General features: G+C 36.7%; 1 protein-coding gene across 1 annotated transcript in view; it reads left to right on the forward strand.

Annotated features, from left to right (window-relative positions):
* The window catches only part of ROCK2 (Rho associated coiled-coil containing protein kinase 2), a 63,085-nt gene extending 46,028 nt beyond the window's left edge, over positions 1–17,057 (forward strand). Inside the window, 13 exon segments of the mRNA XM_009275577.1 lie at positions 1,056–1,159; positions 1,299–1,485; positions 1,834–1,927; positions 2,048–2,142; positions 2,814–2,993; positions 3,216–3,384; positions 6,499–6,569; positions 7,536–7,624; positions 8,363–8,441; positions 8,655–8,916; positions 9,580–9,793; positions 14,224–14,336; positions 15,767–17,057. Of these exon segments, the coding sequence (XP_009273852.1) occupies positions 1,056–1,159; positions 1,299–1,485; positions 1,834–1,927; positions 2,048–2,142; positions 2,814–2,993; positions 3,216–3,384; positions 6,499–6,569; positions 7,536–7,624; positions 8,363–8,441; positions 8,655–8,916; positions 9,580–9,793; positions 14,224–14,323 (1,644 nt within the window). The 3' untranslated portion in view covers positions 14,324–14,336; positions 15,767–17,057.
* The last annotated feature ends 1,618 nt before the right edge of the window (positions 17,058–18,675 follow it).

Genomic DNA, 18,675 nt, shown 5'->3' on the forward strand with positions numbered 1-18,675 from the left:
TGGCTGGCATTGGCTCTATCAGACATGGGGGAAGCTTCTAGCAGCTTCTCACAGAAGCCACCCCTGCAGCCCCCCGTTACCAAAACCTTGCCACACAAACCCAATGCAAGATCTGTTGGGAGTTTTTGCTTTATTGTGGTAAGGTAGAACAGAATAAATAGGTATTGTACTTAAAAATCATCACTAGCCTATGGAGGTTAATTTATATTAACAGTGCACAGCCAGTCACACTGCAGGTAGAGCCCAAAAGCTTTGTTTCAGAATTAAAGAAAACTTAAGATTTTACTGTGGTCTTTAGGTCAGTGAGGAGAGGACTGTCTGAAGTTTTAGTAGATCAAAAAGTTGCACACAGTAAAGGAGAGAAAGGGGGAGTTGAGGTCAGTTGACCACTGTGGATAGACCAGAGACAGTCTGTCTTGAAATCCCTGCACTAAATGCACTTGCAGCTGTCTGTCACTTTACCTGTATGCAGTCATTTGAGTGTACAGAGCAATATAATTTTTCTTTCATTCCCTTAAGAACTCTAGATTTGTATCCATTTCACAAAAATTTGAATTTCAAGTGCTTTTCTAATCTCTTTTTTCCCTTCCTCCTATACTTTGTGCTCTTTAACTGTGATGTTGTTTTAATGGATTTGTATTGTTAAAATCTAAATTCTACCTCCTTCCCTCCCTCTGACAAAGATCTGAAATAGTAGAAAAAAAATTACTGATTTTCCTTGTTTCTGGTACTTCTATTTTCTGTCAAATAGTGGTATTCACATTGAGAGTCTCTTTAACAGTAAGTTTACAAACATATAAAATGCATATCGTACATCTATCCATTCACAAATACACAAGTTAAAAAAAAAACACAATAAAAAAGTAAAATAACCAAAACATATTTGGGAATGATGATGACATTTAGTAAAATTTAGAGAAAGCATTGCACAATTATACTCTAATTGAGTGTGTGATTAAAGAATTGCATACACTGTCCTCTTGTATAATTTTTTTGTGTACCTGCAAGCTAGAATATGCAAGTCACGTCCTTTTCTATCCAACTTTAAATTCTAGACTCTGTACAAGACGCAAGTTCGAGAACTTAAAGAAGAATGTGAGGAAAAGACCAAACTTTGTAAAGAAATGCAGCAAAAGATACAGGAGTTACAGGATGAGAGGTAGATTTTACTAATTGTATTACTAATACATTTTTTGTTTTAGTCTTTTCCCCACCACACACATACACACACACACCCCCACCCCCCCCACCATAACCTCCCATTTTTTGAGTTAATAGTATGTACCAATCATTTGCAGAGATTCCTTGGCTGCTCAGCTAGAGATTACTTTGACAAAGGCAGATTCGGAACAACTTGCACGTTCCATTGCTGAAGAACAGTACTCTGATTTGGAAAAAGAGAAGATTATGAAAGAGCTGGAGATTAAAGAGATGATGGCTAGGCATAAACAGGAACTCACTGAGAAAGATGCCACCATAGCCTCTGTGAGTAATACGAATCATAATTTTGGTAGAGGTTTACCTGGGCTTGAGTTTTATTTGCAGTTTGAGTTATCCATTGTTATTTAGCATACTTAGAGGTAAGTGATATACAAATATATCTGACATTTTAAAAGTATTTATTTTCCGTGAATGAAATTAAAAAAAAAAAAAAATCTCTTACCATGTTTCTTCCATGCATCTCTCTGACTGTTTTTTCTTCTGCGCCCCTACCCCTCTTACAGCTAGTCCTCTTATCCTGGTTTCACTCTGAAGCATTTCCTTCTGTCCTGTAATGCTTTCACATGCCAAATGTGTTTTGTTACATAGACACGTGTACTTTTTGTTTTGTAGTTGGAGGAAGCAAATAGGACACTAACTAGTGATGTGGCTAATCTTGCTAATGAGAAAGAAGAACTAAACAATAAACTGAAGGAAGTACAAGAACGTATGTATTCTCTGAACCAAATGTAACTTAATTTGAAACCAGTTTTGTTCTTTAATAGTACTGTTGTCTTTTGTAATGAACTTTCATAGATTTTTTTTTTTTTAAATTATCTTGCTACAGAAATTACAAAGCTAAAAGAAGAAGAAGCAAATGTAGGAAATATTAAAGCACAATTTGAGAAACAGTTGTTGAATGAAAGAACATTGAAAACCCAGGTAAGCAAATGTATCTGAAAGAATGAAGAGATAGTGTTCATGAGTCAAATATTTTTTAATAGAAAACCTTCCATGGTAAACTATCTATATATACCGTTAACACCTTATTCTTTTTTGCCTTGAAACAAAATATATTGATTTTTTTTTTTTTTTTTTTCTTCTACTAAGTAGACTTTCAGTGTAGTGAAACTGCATCCTCATGATTTATTATAGAGGAACTCCTAATCCAGTTGCAGTCCACCAGCAAAAATCTTCATTTCAGTCAAATGAATTCATATTATACTGGTTTCCATCTTGATTTATATTCCTCTGTAAGTTCCATAAAACAGTATATTTCTGATTTTAATCCAGATTGTTTTTTAGAACAAGTGGCATTTTAATCCAAAGATACATTTTCGGGCTAGCTGATGGAAACAGAAGAGAATATTTAAATGAGCAGAAGTGTTCAAAGCAAATGCTTGCTTAAAGTGAAAATGGCATCATTACCTTCTTTTCGATTTTGAGTAGTACATTGAATTAAAGCAACTTTATAGTACTGGATATGCAGGCGTCTTAGTTTACACATAGATGAAAAGTGTCTGTTTGTGGATAGCAAAGAAGACTCTTCACGATATAACTCTGTATTTATTGGTGTGGTTTTTGTCATTTTTTTTTTTCTTCCCTATGGGAAGGCTGTGAATAAATTGGCTGAGATCATGAATCGGAAGGGTCCAGTCAAACGTGGAGCTGATACTGATGTACGGCGGAAGGAAAAGGAAAATAGGAAACTGCATATGGAACTGAAGTCTGAACGAGAAAAGTTAACCCAGATGATGATAAAATATCAGAAGGAAATCAATGAAATGCAGGCGGTAAGATCCTTTTGCAAATATAAACATCGATAGCATTTTCTGTAATTCTCATTGAATTGATACAGGCTTTAAGGTAGTGTATGCAGTCTCTATTCCTGAATTTCCTGTGGCCAAAAGAAATACACAGTATATATATTGAGACTGGCTTCAAAGTCTGCATAATTTTCTTATGTTTTCTCTGAGTAACTGAGTATTGTGATAATAGGAAATCTATCTTTACAGCAAATAGCAGAAGAGAGTCAGATACGGATTGAACTCCAGATGACTCTGGACAGCAAAGACAGTGACATTGAACAGCTTCGTTCACAGCTGCAGTCATTACACATTGGTCTAGACAACAGTAGTATAGGCAGTGGGCCTGGAGATGCTGAGGCAGATGATGGATTCCCTGGTATGTTAATTTTATTAATATTTCTGCATTAATTGGTTTTCTATCAGTGTTTTACCATAGAAGCTGAAGTATTAAATTAACACTGATGATTCTGTGGCTTTTCATCTTCAGGTGTTTCTACCATCTTATTAATGCTTTGATAGTGATAGCTATCCACCTACTAACTAAATCTGTCTGTAATCATACTTCATCTTACATTTATTTAAAGAAGTTTCTTTTAAAAATTCTATTGTACCCCATGAAAACTAAATATTTTTTTCCACTTGATTGTGGTGGTTACTTTGCAATTACTGTGTTGTGTGATGAAATGTAAAACTAATACTCTCTTCTTAGAGATTCTATTTTGACTTCTTTTCTACCTTTTTCCTCCTTTATGCTTTATGTTTAGTCCATATCACTCAATCCCACACTATGGAATCCATGTCTTTTACCTACCAGCACTCTTCTACCTCTGTCAGTATTGCCACTAAGCCTTCCAGTTCTCGCATGCTTCTCGATTCTGATTCTGACTCAGAGGAAGAACCTTTGTCTTGTTCCCACAGCCCTACAGAAGTTGATAGCACAGGTGACATCCCTGAGAACTGTTTGGTTTTGTTCTTACTGTCTCCTTTTTCTCTGTTTCAGAACTAACACTATTAATACATTATTAAAAAAACCCCAAAAAACAAATCTGGCAGTAAACAAACTGCAGTGGCAGTAAACATTGCAATCCAAGACATGAAAAAGTTTGCATGAACAAATAACTGGTCTGTTTTCTCTAAATGTTTATGATGCTTGCTACCATTTATAAAACCACCTTTTTTATTAAAGCATTGAATAAATGAGCCTTATGATGAGCCTTATGGCTTTGTTTACAAGGTAGCCTCTATCCAGTATCTGCAGCTATTTTTATGACCCTAAGATACTGGATACCAAAAAGTCAAATCTTTGTATTTAAGTGAAGTGTGGAGGCATCTAACTCCTCACCATCTAAATGTACATTACTTACTCATAGAAATTCAGCCTTCTGAGTATTACATTGTTTTGCCTTATTTTGAATCTTATATTTGATTCTCATATGGTAAGGCAAGCAAAATTTATTCATTTTTCCAGATATGTAAAGCATATAATGAAATGATACAGCTCTGGTAAAACAGAGCTTTGTTTTACTAATTCTGTATTCATTTTATATGACTACACATACACTGTGTTGAACAAAACTTCTGTTTAGTGTTAATGTCAGAGGTGGGGTTTTTAATTACATTCAGATTTCTGTATTTCACTTGAGGTTCCTTTAAAGTGTGACTACCTTTCCACTCAAGGCAAAACTTGTTTTGGAATATTGACATTACTTCATCAAACTAGAGTAAAGAATAATGCATTTCCTCTTTTTTCTTCATTATCTGGTTTTTGCTCTGAGGCTTCTAATAAAAGAATTTTTAAGTACCTACATAATTTTTTCCTCACTAGCTGCTGTTGTAGTATCTGCATGGTTTTGTTTTGTTCTAAAGTAAAAATCATATCTAAACTAGGATTTTTTTCTGACATAATTACAACAGATTTGAGGTATGATGGTTGTGTTTTGTTGGTTTTTTCCCTCCTAGTACTTATAAGCATGTACTGTGAAAATTTTGGAATATTCTGGCCTTTCCCTGATCTGCTAGTATAGAATGGACACCAGAAGTGAAGAAGTGTAACCAGAAACTCTCATTTTGTCCAATTTCATGCGATAGTATTAGAGATTACAGAGAAAAATAGGAAAAATATTAATGCATTTTTTTTTCACACCATTAACAAACTATACATGCTTCTTGGATCTGGGGAAGAATTTTTTGCATGAGCATTATGCTTGCTACCCTTTGTATCAGGTGTAGTTGAAAGGAACCATTTCAAGTGGCAGGTATGAGGCAAAATATACGTTATAGAACTACTTCATGTGCTCGGTATGTACGTTAAAATGTGTCATAAAGAACAATGCTTACAGAGCAATAAACCTTGAAGACAGCGCATATCTGAATAAATAACCTTGCTTCAAGTCTCTCTATACAAAGTGAGAATTCTGTGAATATCTAATAACTGTTTGTTACGCTATGTTAAACATGGGCAGGATCTTGCAAATGCCCTCTGATGAGAAAGAAAATAGCTTTTGCAATTTTGGAGCATGTTTATGCTCCCTTCATGGTTTTGTGTTTGTTAATACTTAAGGCTTCAGTATTTTTGACTTGGAAGTTCCTCAGCAGCAGTAGAGGTTATCTGCTAGGGTGGGAAACTCATTAGGAAAATATTATTGCAATTGAGTAGTTCCTCTTAATAAAACATAGGGGAAAGAAATGCTTGTATTAAGTGCAGCTATAAAAATAGGGTCAAAGGCTATGCGATACTATGTATTACCAAGCACTAGGAAAGCGTGATCCTGGTGAGCTTTTGGTTACTACTGAAATGTGTGTGTCAAACAACCACTGAGCTGTTAATACTGTTGATAAATCCAATCTGACTGACGTGCCAGTGTAATATGAAATATTGCAAGTGAGTGAAAGGGCAGTTGAATTTAGGCAAGGCCTAACGATTAGCCAAAAATAACTTATTTTGGATTAGAACGCCTAGGAGATTTAGGCAGAGTTAGAAAAAGGAAAAACTGACAGAGCAAAAAATATGAATTAGAATACTCAACTTCTGAAATTTTACCCGGCATATAGAGGATATAGGTTATTGGTGGTGGTAGTTTGCCTTTTTTTCTCTTGAACTGGATGTTGTGTGGTCTGTACTAATATCTTCAGACGCTGTTTTAAAACCTAAAGGTTGATAGACATAAGCATTTTAAGTCTTGAAAGATTTACTAAAGGGAATGTGTGTGCTATAATTGCAAGTTTGCTCTTCCCCTTCTTCCTTGTGCCTACTACTTTTTTGTGATTGCATTGTTGGTTATTGGCTGTATTCAGGAATACATGATTTAATTTATTCCTACACATTTACTGTGATAAACTTTGCAAGACCTTGTAGCTTTAAATAGTTCATGTTCTCATGTTTGCTCTGTTGCTTTATTATTGATCTTCGATAACTACTTTAAAATGCACAGTACTCTCAAAAATAATATTTTGTGAATGTTTATGTTCTTAATATATATCTTTTTTTCAGAATCACGATTGGAAGGCTGGCTATCACTGCCTGTTAGAAATAACACTAAAAAATTCGGATGGGTTAAAAAGGTAAGAAAACCAGATTTATGATCTTCTTTCATCTATAGTCTGGATTTTAAACTTACTGCAGGTTTTCAACACTTTAATTTTTCTTTGATGTATGTTCTCTCATTAATTAAATGTATAAAATGTGTTAGCTGGTATAGCTATGTCTGAGAGGAGCAGGTTAAGACAATTGTAATAGGTTAAGACACTTTGTCCAGCCAGAGGTGAGAACAGCCATTCATGATCTTCAAACGTTTGTACATTCAGCCATAAGCATTCCCAGCAGTATTACATAGCTGGAATTCAGCAGAGTCTGGAAGCAGATGCCCTTGACAAATTCTTTATTTAGGAGATAAAGCTAACAACTACTCATCTTCCTTGTGCAGCCTTCACTTGTTTACTGCTTTTCAGTAGCCTCTTTGATGGGTCTTTGCCCAAAGAGTAACTACACAGTTTCATACCCGTTCACTTACTGCTCAGTCAAACTGTTCATTCTGGACAAAATTCTGGAAATAGGAGGTCTTCTAGGTAACTAGCTTTTTTTATGAAAATTGCTAGCAATGCTGGTAAGTATAACAGTGATCTTTGTGAGTATGATCCCTATTAGTTGTGAACTGCACATGTAAAATAGGCATCATGACAGTTACTCTTACTACCAGTCCAAGTAAAATACAAATGAAAAGCTTTTATCTTACTTTCTTCCAGACTTTCATTTTTATCTCTTCGTAGGTACTTAAATCTGTTTAAATATCAGTTAATCTGATAACATAAATGGGTTTATCGGGTAATAAGAATTCTGTCTGTTGTTCAATGAATTTACTGGCAAATCACGGACTTAGAATATAGTACTACTATTGTCCATTTAGCTACCATTTAATAAAATTGTAGAAAGATACTGCTGTGTCATCTGTGGTAATTGCTGTGACATCTTTGACATCTATGATGAGCTTGATTAAAACATATATTTCATCCTTTTCTGTCTCTTAACAGTATGTAATTGTAAGCAGTAAGAAGATCCTGTTCTATGACAGCGAACAAGATAAAGAACAATCTAATCCCTATATGGTATTAGATATAGAGTGAGTATTGCCACGTGAGATTCCTTCTTCTGATTTTTAGGTGAACTTTGTCGGAAAGACTTTGACAAAAGGCCTTTTGAGGTCCAGTCTGGGAGCGCAACATCAAATGGGGCGTACTTTTGCAATTTGAACTACAGAGCTGGGAGCTTAAGTACCCATTGTAGGCAGCGGTGCAGCAGTAGTGTGGTGCTCAGTCTGATACAGGTAGAGCTCTGTTGAGCTCTGATGTAACTGAACTGCTTCCACTAGCTCAGCTAGACCTACCTCACATACACATTGTAGCAAAAAAGCTAAGAAAACTGTAGCGGAGAGGCTATGATTTTCAGTGTTTGTACATTTTCACTTACAACATGTCTTTACGGGTGGGTTGTATAGTTAATTAATTTGTTTTCTTAACTAATACAGAATGTGGATATTCAGAGGTTAGAACATGGGGAGAGGATTGTGTTAGAAAGCTACCGGCAATCGTTAAAGTCACGTGATGTTGATTTTTCAATGCTGTCTTTTTTTTGCAAATATAGCTGGATACTTGTGACTTCTTTTTATTTAGGGCTTTTGGAAGTTCACGTGCAGGATTGAGCGATAGGACTTTAATCAAGTGATTAGAAACTTGTACTGACAAATCTTTAATGGCTCTAAGTCTTAACGTGGTGTGTTGTATCCTAACTTAATATGTCAATTTAAACTTATCATTTTGGTAACATTAATTTTTGTCCTTATTGAAATAATTTCCTATAGCAAACTCTTCCATGTCCGACCAGTCACTCAGACTGATGTGTACAGAGCAGACTCCAAGGAAATTCCTAGGATATTCCAGGTATTCAGTAATAAATTAATGTTTCTAGTGTAACAAAGATGGCATTTCACACATCGTCAAAAATATTTTCATAACTTTTTCTAATGGCATATTCACTAAAAGAAGAACTTGAGAAACACCCATTCCATTGTATTTCCTCAATCTTTCTACTTAGTCACTCTGAATTTCTGTTTGTCATATAGGACTACTGATATTATTTTGCTTTGATTTTAGATTCTGTATGCTAATGAAGGAGAGAGTAAAAAGGAACAGGAATTTCCCGTGGAGCCCATGGGAGAGAAGTCAAATTACATTTGTCACAAAGGACATGAGTTTATACCTACTCTTTATCACTTTCCAACCAATTGTGAAGCTTGTATGAAGCCACTGTGGCATATGTTTAAACCTCCTCCTGCTCTAGAATGTCGCCGTTGCCATATCAAATGTCACAAAGATCACATGGATAAAAAAGAAGAGATTATAGCACCTTGCAAAGGTAAATAGCAGGTATTTGAATGTGCATATAGTCACTGGAGTCACAGGGCGTTTTAATAGATCAGAGGATTCTAGTAGTGGTTTGACACCAACTAAACATAAGCAGGTAGGTTTTTCTTTTGTTAGTACGTAGCCATCAGAACCTTTCTAGGGGTGTCTACACGAGGATCAGCTCACTGCTGTGAGTTAACGGCATGTGGCCAATATACATACATACCTGCTGTGTTGTCAGCATCATGCAGTAAAGCATGGTAGTTGTAAAACTGCTCACACTGTGTGTTGTGCTGGATTGCTATAGGAAACGATAGTGTTACTGCATGTTATGAAATAGATGATATGTGGTGAAGTTTACTCCTTGTGACTAAGGTTACATAGTTTCTTGGGCTCAGGCACACCTCTTTGTGTTACCCTTCCTTGTTTTTTCCATGTGAGTGTGTATCTTCCACAGTACTAAGTTGTTACCCTCTAAATGTAAGGAGGAGGCGCTGTCAGCAACCAGGAAACATAAAGTTTGGCAAAATCTGGTTCACTTTGCTTTTGATTTCTGCTGATTTCTCTTTGTGTTGACTGTGAGAGTATGGTAATCTGGCAACTAATTTTTGATGTGGGGATGTGTTTAGAATAATAACAATATTCATTTTCATTTTAAAAATTCTTATTACAGTGTATTATGATATTTCAACGGCAAAGAATCTACTACTGTTAGCTAATTCTACGGAAGAACAGCAAAAATGGGTGAGCCGACTGGTGAAAAAAATACCCAAGAAGCCTCCAGCACCAGACCCCTTTGCTCGATCTTCTCCCAGAACTTCCATGAAGGTACAGCCAAACCAGTCCATCAGACGACCAAGTCGACAGCTTCCTCCAAACAAACCAAGGTGATACAAGAGCTGCTATTTAGTTTATTGTTTTTAATTGTAGTAAAATGTTTGTCGTATACATTGACAAGGACAGTTGACCACAAATGTTGTTGCCTACTGACATGTGATCTAGCATGTCATCTTCTATAAACCTCAGTTAAGTTATAAGAAGAGTCACTATGTTTGTTCCCTTGTTTAAAGGAACTTGCATTACCTGTTAGTTAACCCTACCGTACTGATAATGTATCCTATTGCTCTTATGTGTAATAGGCGGAACTTGTAGCATTGTCTGTAGCCTAATAGTTCCTGTGAACTGGCAGCTGGTAGGGAAAACGGGGTTTAACTAGGCAAAGGGTCAGTGAGAGGGGTGTGAAGATTTAAAAAAAGAAAAGAAAAAGGAAAAAAAGGTTGAACAATTTTCAAGATGGCTACTACCATACCTGATTTGAAGTTGAGCAATGAAGTTAGGTGTTTGTGGTTCTGATGAACCTTGGAGAGAATTAGGTGCCTTCAAAAAGCAGTCTAGAAGGCCTTACATGTAGCAAAAGGCTACAAGTCTTTTGTTTCTTATTGCTTGGTTTTGAGGCGTGTGTTTGAATTCCTGCCCTGCTCTAAGGTTAGACACCTGATTGCGGATTTGTCTGTTAGAGTGTGTTTCATTTGACCAAATGTGTATATCTGTGTATGACTCAATTTACAGTTGATATTTAGGAAGAGTTGTTTTCAGGATTCATGTCCTCCTAGTGTAGAAAAGGAGCATACGGCATGCTCTTGGACATCTACAGTGAAAAGCTAGTTCAGATGAATCTCACTTTTTGCGTCTCTGCCCATGCGGGTTCCACAGCGTGGAGCCCCTTGCTGCAGTGGTAAGCACCTGTCTGAGCATCACTCACGCTTTCTGCAAGAGCGCAGGAAGATGGGAGGTGGGGGATCACCATTTGGTCAAGCGGCTGGAGCACTTACCAAAGGGTGGGAGAATTGGTTGCAATTCCTCATTCAGCCTAGAAGGACTCATGCTCATGTCTCATGATTCCTAAGAGAATAGTCTTACCAAGTTCCTCTGATTTGGGAAAAAAAAATCCATACAAAAAACGGTAATCTATTACTGGATCGGTTTTAAGGAGCAAAATCCTATACGGTATTGTGGGAGTGATAACATTCTGCAGGTGGAGCTTATGTGATTGCACAGTACAGAATTTCTGGGTTTTTTCAGTTTGCTTTTTTCATCACCTAGAGTACTAGCTAATTCTTGGTTATATCAGTCCCCAGTTGTTGACAGCCTGTGAAAAGTTTGGTCTGACTTGTTTTGTTTGTTGCAGTATTCCAGCAGCAATGGACAGGTCAGCAAAGGCTTAACATTTTTCCCCAGAGAGGTAATTTGGCAGTGGCTAGACAGTATTGCTCTCCTTGTGTCTGTGACCAGACTGCCTCCAGTATCTAAGCTGGCTGGTTGAAAACTGGGTTGGGTGAGTTGCCAGAGTTAACAGTGGGGAATGCAGCGTTAAGTGTGCTCTTACTGCGATGCTGCTGTTATCCCAAAACAGCCTTGCGCTACAAAGAGTTAGATCTTAAAAAAACCAAACTGGTATTTTAAGTGTGGAAATGCGTAGTGAAAGGACTCAAAGTGACTTAATTTCACTTCTCTCCTAACTTCCTGACAGTCTGATTTTTTTTTTTTTGTCATTTACTTTACATACTTTAAAAGAAAGTCTGACCTCATAATTTGCATTTTAAATTATTAGGTTTTTTGATTATAACCATGAAGGTAAAAAGTTCTTTAGTTACTACTTTAGGGACTGATTATTGAAGGGTTTCTTTGTGCAAAACTAACCAAAATATCAGTGATTGGATTGAAGCATGAATCAAGGAAACATTCATGACAACTTGTGGGACAAGTAAAATGCTTTTCTTCTGTATAGTGTTTACAATCTAATTCATCAGTTTTATTCTGTTTCTTATTGTTGACATATAAAGGGTGAACTATAAATTCCGATTCTTTTTCGACAGCTGTTCTTAGGTGCTCATAAAATAATTTTTCTCCTTATAGCACCTTCTTTCAGTCTTCATGACGTTTTTTACAAAATGTTTTCATAACACAGTATTTACTCTTACCCTTCCTTTTAGTTGTGGTCCTCTTCCAGTCCGAATCAGTCTGTAGTCATTTTTTTTTCTATCTGTATGTTTTTCTATCCATATATTTTGTAATGGTGGAAAAAGGAGGAGGATGAACATTCTTATGCATAAACCATTTTATTCTTGCAATTAAACTTTCCAAGTTAGCTTTGCAAATGTACCTAACAGATGGAAAAGTGTAGTTCTGTGAGGTCATCTCACCTGTCGCCTTATTAATGCAGGTCTGTCAGACCAGTGGAAATTTGTACAGATTTAAACACTTTTAATTAGAAACCACATACTTGTAAATTACTGTAATTGCTGTGGCCAATTAATATTTGACTGGTGCCTCTATGAGGCTTTTGTGCAAGGGCTTACCGTATGGAATAATTAATTTTCTGTTACAAACTTCATTAAGAATGAAGATCTAGTTGCCAGTTAAATCTGGGGACTGAGTGGCTGGGGAGAGGCTGGAGATGAGCCAGCAGTGGGCCCTGGCAGCAAGGCAGGCTCTGGGACTGCACCAAGAGGAGCGCAGCTGGACGATTGAGGGAAGAGATTATCCCCTTCTGAGGGGAATAAGGGGGGGGGGAGACATGGGCCCTCAGATTCAAGCCAGACATTGACAAACTGGGGAAAGTCCAGCGGAGGCCACCAGGATGGTCAGAGCAGAGGCTTGAGGGAGCTGGGCTTGTTCAACCCGGATGAAGGACGGCTCCAGCGGGGTATCATAGCAGCCTGCCCCTGCCTGTGGGGAGGGTATTGAGGAGACGGAGCTAGGCTCTTCAGTGCTGCGTGGTGGGAGGGTGAGAGACAAGGGGCTCAGTTGAACCAAGAGACATTCCAACTGGGATAGAAGGAAAAGCCAACGCAGACAGTTGGGCAAGGAGGCAGGCTGGTGAGGCTGGCCAGGCTCCATCCCTGGAGGCTTTCAAGACCTAACAGGACAAAGCCTTGAGCAGCCTGGGCTGACCTTGTAGCTGACCCTGCTTTGAGCAGGAGGTTGGGCTTAGAGACCTCCTGAGGTCCCTCCCAACCTGCACGGTCCTATAAATGCTGCCCTTGTTAGGAATTTCACACAGTGACTGTTCCTCCAAGGTTTTCATGGCTGTTGTTCTTTGTGATGATTTAAGAAAGGGCAAACCAGTTTTTGATACAGACCATACAATTTCTGCTTATCCATTCAATTGGATTGTGCCAAAAGGATAATTCCAAATTGAAAAAAATCAACTTTCGTGTATTTTAAGGTCTAATAAATTCTTTAAGTGTGTTAGAAATTACAATAGCCGTAGTTTATAATAAATGAATATTGAGCCTTTTCAGGGATATGTCACATTTAAAAGTATAAAAACTTTAAAACCTGAAAACCCCTGAAACCCATTTTGTTTAAAGCATGTGATTAACTATATTAAACACTGTAGCGTGTTTTAGTTAAAACACACTGAACTCTCTGTTAGGGTAAGGCTTCTGTCTCTGCCTGCTACGGTTGGCATATAATCCTGATTTAAAATCCATTGAGCTCACTGGAGGGATGACTAGACTGGGTTTCATTTCTTGCAGCTATAGCAATTGAGAAGTTAGTACTTAAGATATTTGTCGAAGATCCTTTGATAACAACAGGAAGAGATGAATGCCTCTAGACAATGATTCATCCCATCCCAAAATAAATGCCTAAAGTAGGTAAAATGACTCATTTGCTGACAAGGTTTGCCTCGCTTGCTTTCTTTGTTCTGTATTGACCATAGAAGGAGCGCAGGCAGCAATGCCTAGAGAACAAGTTGATACATCCTCTTTTTTGGCATTGCTTAGCTTTAAAGAATGAGCTACAGGATAGCTGTACAGCGTAATCCCACTGTATTGGGGATATAGTAAAATCCTACTGTATTTCTTTGTAAATTCAGATGACGCTATTTTATTTGATATTCTGTTCAGCAATCAAAATTATTTATTTTATTGGAAAAATGGTTAGCCTTGCGTTATTGTCTGGAAAGGGATAGCAGGAGAGCATAAAACTGCGCCGCAGTCAACAAGAACAGCAGCAAAACAGAAAGCAGCTAGTTTTATGAAATCTTTTCTGCTGAAATTTTTTGGGGAAAAATCAATATGGTAAGTGTTCTATAGAGTTGAATGATTTGTGAGATAAATTTCCAATGAATACAGTATTCCTGGCTTACATGAACACTAACTGAATCTTCATATTCCGTGATAGGCAAAGGAAGGAACCCACCTACCTTAACACAGTCTTTTATTTAAAAAAGTTTAGTGATAACAAATGGAATTTTGAAGTCTTTTATAGAAGCGTGACACACGTTAAACATCAAACCCTCCTGTTGCAGATTACTTGATCTGGCATTTAAGGACTGGGATTGGTCATTTGATGATATTGATGATATTGATGGTGATGATGATGATGATGACGATGTTTTTGATTTCTGAAGAAGTATAAGGGGTAAATCTAAATAGTGAGGAATGGATTTGTTTGCCTTTGAATACAGCATGCTATGTTGGATTTTGTTTCTCAAAGCAGAGAAATACAAGATCTCATTTTAATATTTTAAACAGTAAAAATGAGATTCTGTTCACGATGTCGATGAATTGTTAGAGGAGTCATTTTCATTAAAATGATGTTGCCTTTGTCAGTGTTTTTATTTTTCTAATTTTAGATCTTTATTCAAAATTCATGTCTGCCTGCCCAAAAAGAAAATATCTCCTGTTGTCAGAGTAGTTGCTCATCTATAGTGCTAATACTGCTAACCTCTGCAGATAATTTTTGAAGGCTAAAAGGGAGATTGTAGGAGTTGGATGTTTAGCTGAAACAGAATTGGTATTTACAAATACTTTTCATTTTTAAGCTTTTAACATAAACTGACTGGTCTATGGCTAGCAGACATGAAATCACCGGAGTTCTGCATTTTGCTTTTCTACCTGTGTTATGAAGTGAATTTGACTTGGCTTTTCTTTGCAGTGCTGTGCTTTTTGGGTACCTAACCACGCGTTTGAAAACTACATAAACAAATGGGCTTTGCACCTTCTGTGATACGGTTTCCTTGACTGCTTTAGAACAGATACGGCCGTTTTATTGATCTAATTTGTCCCCTGGCTTACTTAAATATGCAGTGTGAATGTACTGGAAATAGTGGATAACTATTTTATAGTTCTCAGTGTTTAATCATTTTACATGTTGATGCAATGTTATGGTTACACAGGAAAAAAAACCTAAATGTTAAATTCCTAGGAATTCTTTTAAATAGTATGTAAGGTGTGTCTCAGCCTTATGGCAATGGGCATATGACAGCAGCACTAGGGCTGCGCCTCAGCTGTGTACTCAGTTGACTGAGATATAACTATTTTATAGTTCTCAGTGTTTAATCATTTTACATGTTGATGCAATGTTATGGTTACACAGGAAAAAAAACCTAAATGTTAAATTCCTAGGAATTCTTTTAAATAGTATGTAAGGTGTGTCTCAGCCTTATGGCAATGGGCATATGACAGCAGCACTAGGGCTGCGCCTCAGCTGTGTACTCAGTTGACTGAGATACCAGCTCTTGTAGAATTTAACTGGCTTAGCGTTTACAGTAACAAGCATTATGTTAATTAACTATACTGCATCTTTATGTATTAAAAGCTTACAAATTACTAATCTTTTAGAAGTGACTATTACATTGTGCGTATTGTACTTTACCCTCATATATTACAAGGGGGTTTAATTGATTTGGGATCATAATGCGTAAGGATGTGCTATACTTAAGTAACAGTGCTGTTGATGCAGAGGAATGACGTTTCTCCCCAGTATGCTGATGAGCCCATCTTGAATGAAGACTTTGTCAGATTTACGTTCGTTGCATTTACTGACCAAACTTCCTGCTTCTTTTTCAGCTAACTGCTTTCCGTGAATGCAGACACAACTCAAGGTGATGATTTTCTTCCCGTTACAGCAAGACTGAAACATATCCCAAAATAGATTAAAACTATATATTTTCCTGAGAGATTGTGCTATATATATCAGAGGTTTACATTTTTGCTGCAATATAAATTACTAATCTCTGAGGGTTTTCCTGTATTCTCCTGAGTGACTGATCGAATGAGGAACGGTTGGTAAATAGTAAAAGGATATGTTAGGTAACCTTTTAAACTCTGTTCCACAAAAGCTTTCTTGGCAAGACACATACACTACATTTCATAAAAGGCTCAAGAGGAATGAATATTAAAACAGAAGAAACTGACTTTTCAGCTTTCATAAAGATGCCACCAGCATGTCTGCAAGAAGAACAGGAGGAAGATCCACCATAGTGATATAGACTGCATCTGTAAGAAGCGACCATTATACTGTGTATATATATTGTACTGTAATACTGCAAGAGGGTTTTAAAAATCTTTCCACTTTATTTTTTTATGCTTATTAATCAGATACCGTTACTTATTGCAGTTGCAACTATGCACTTGTATAAAGCCATAATGTTGAAGTTTATATCATTCATACACGTCTATCAAAAGCTGCATGTCAGTGTTCAGCAGCTAGTATAAGTTTGAAGTATATACTAGTTTCAGCTACGTCATCATGGGCAGTCCTGTTTTACCTGTCTAATTGCCTTAATTTAATTTTTTTTCAAGTTTTTTGCCCATTCTCTCTATTTAAGGAAAAAAAGGTTTACCAGCTCTTAGGATGCAATTTTGCTTTGTGGCGGAAAAAATAGTGCACTATTTTTACACCTAGTAAGTATATCAATGTCAGCCTATTTTGAATGTATATCGACTGGTTTTGAGGGTGGAGAAGTGTTGGTTACAGAAACAATGTCTGATACCATTGGAATTACTAGACCATTTGCTTGTACATGTAACTGCTCATCCAGCCCTTTTTACAAACCTCAATATTAGTTATTGACTTATATTAACCCTCATTAAGTGCTATGAAACTTCATTTTGCCTTGTTTTTGCATACTCTCCTAGATGTGTTTTTTATTTCTGGAAAAAAGAAAAAGAATCTGTGACTATTTTTACATTTCACAATATCTGAGGACTGTCACAAACTTTAAGAAAAGTAAAACATACTGTAGATGTATTTTAAATCTGGTTCTCTAGCACATAGCTGTAGACATAGATAAATATTTCAGTAGTGTGTTTTGAGAACTGATAGCTGGGAAGAAGGCCTCAGAGGCACTTAATCTGACTTTTTTTTTTTTTTAACTTGGAGTTGTACAAAAAATATAATTTATGTGGGCTCATTCATGATGTGTTCGTAATTATCCCAGAAAATGCATGTTTTATACAACTACAGTATGCGAAGTTAAACATATTGACAGTAAAAAAATGTAGTCTCCTATTTGGTCTCTTTATATATATAAATATATATATATATTTAAAATATATATATATAAAAAATATTGTGTGGGAGTGCAGTAATTTAAAATATGATCTAACACTTCAATGAAGGAGGACATTTCACTTTAAAATTTTGTTTGTTTGTTTTTGTTTTTTAAAGAGTGTTGAAATGTTTGGAAGGATAGGACCATGATTTATTTAACACTATCATGAAAGGTGGACGGACTTGGAATGAAATACTGAAAATGAATAAATACATTTACATTTTGTAACCTCTACTACAGTTCAGCTTTACAGAGCCAGAATGTATTCAGTCTTCTATTTATGCACTCGCAAAGTAAAGTGTTGTTTGTGAGTTCTTAAATTCAAAACTAAAACTTTCATATCATTTCTGCTAGGTATTCTAACCCAGCGCACAGCTACAGTGTTTTTCCCTGCTTGTTTTGATTTGCAGAAGTACGGTATATTTTTAGGTAATGCAGATTTGCATAGAGTACAACATTAAAAATGTATACAGTAAAACTGTTTCCATTCACTGAATGCATAAATATTTTATATATATATAAAAAAATGTTACATTGTGGGAAGTTCTATCCTTTTCTGAATTGGAGAATATTATATATATATTTTTAAATAAACTATTTGAGTAAGGTAAAATAGTTCCTGAACTTGAGAAGCTGATATTTAATTGAAATATTTAAGTATATAGGCAACTACTGCGGCAGATATGGGAAAGGCAAGGGTTGCTCAAAAGGAAGCCAAGCAAAAGCTGTGTGCAGAGGAAGGGCAGACTCCAAGGGAGATGTTCTGGCAGGCCATCAGGTGCTGGGGCTGGATCTGTTGCACTTTCTCTCCTTGGCTTGCCCTCATTTACTGTGAATCCCTGGGGCCCTGTTAAGCCTGACATTTTGGGAAATGTGCTGTATTACCGTATTTACTAGCCACAGTTTATACATTCTATACTTGTACAAATAGTTATTAGCTATACATACAGCAGGCTGTGTTGAGAATCTATTGTAGAACGATAAGGGCTGATAGGGAGCACTGGAGGTCCTCTGGTCTGACCTCTACCTCAAAGCAGGGCCAACTTAGCATAGGTTCCTCGTGGCCTTTGAGTTTTCAATGCCTCTAGGGATGGAAGTATCATAGCACTCCTCAGTTTTCCTTCATGCAGTTTGTCCCAAAGCAAAGGAACAGCGTGGGCTGTTTTGAGCTGTAATGTGGAGATCATTTGGCCAATGGTATGATGTGCACAAACCTTGTTTTGTACCCAGGACACAAAAGGCAAAGCTGCTCTTCTGTTCTTCTCACTTGTCCTTCTGCTCGAGATAGAGCTTCCATCTGCTGATCTATGGAATGCAAAGACCTCTTAAACGTTAGTTCCTGGGGATTGTGTTGTTTCCTTATTGTCCAGCGGTAACCTTTTAAAATTTCTGAGAGAAGCGCATATTCCTGAACTAAGGAAT

Source organism: Aptenodytes forsteri, unplaced genomic scaffold, assembly GCF_000699145.1.
Source record: "Aptenodytes forsteri isolate BGI_AS27 unplaced genomic scaffold, ASM69914v1 Scaffold94, whole genome shotgun sequence".
NCBI lineage: Eukaryota > Metazoa > Chordata > Aves > Sphenisciformes > Spheniscidae > Aptenodytes > Aptenodytes forsteri.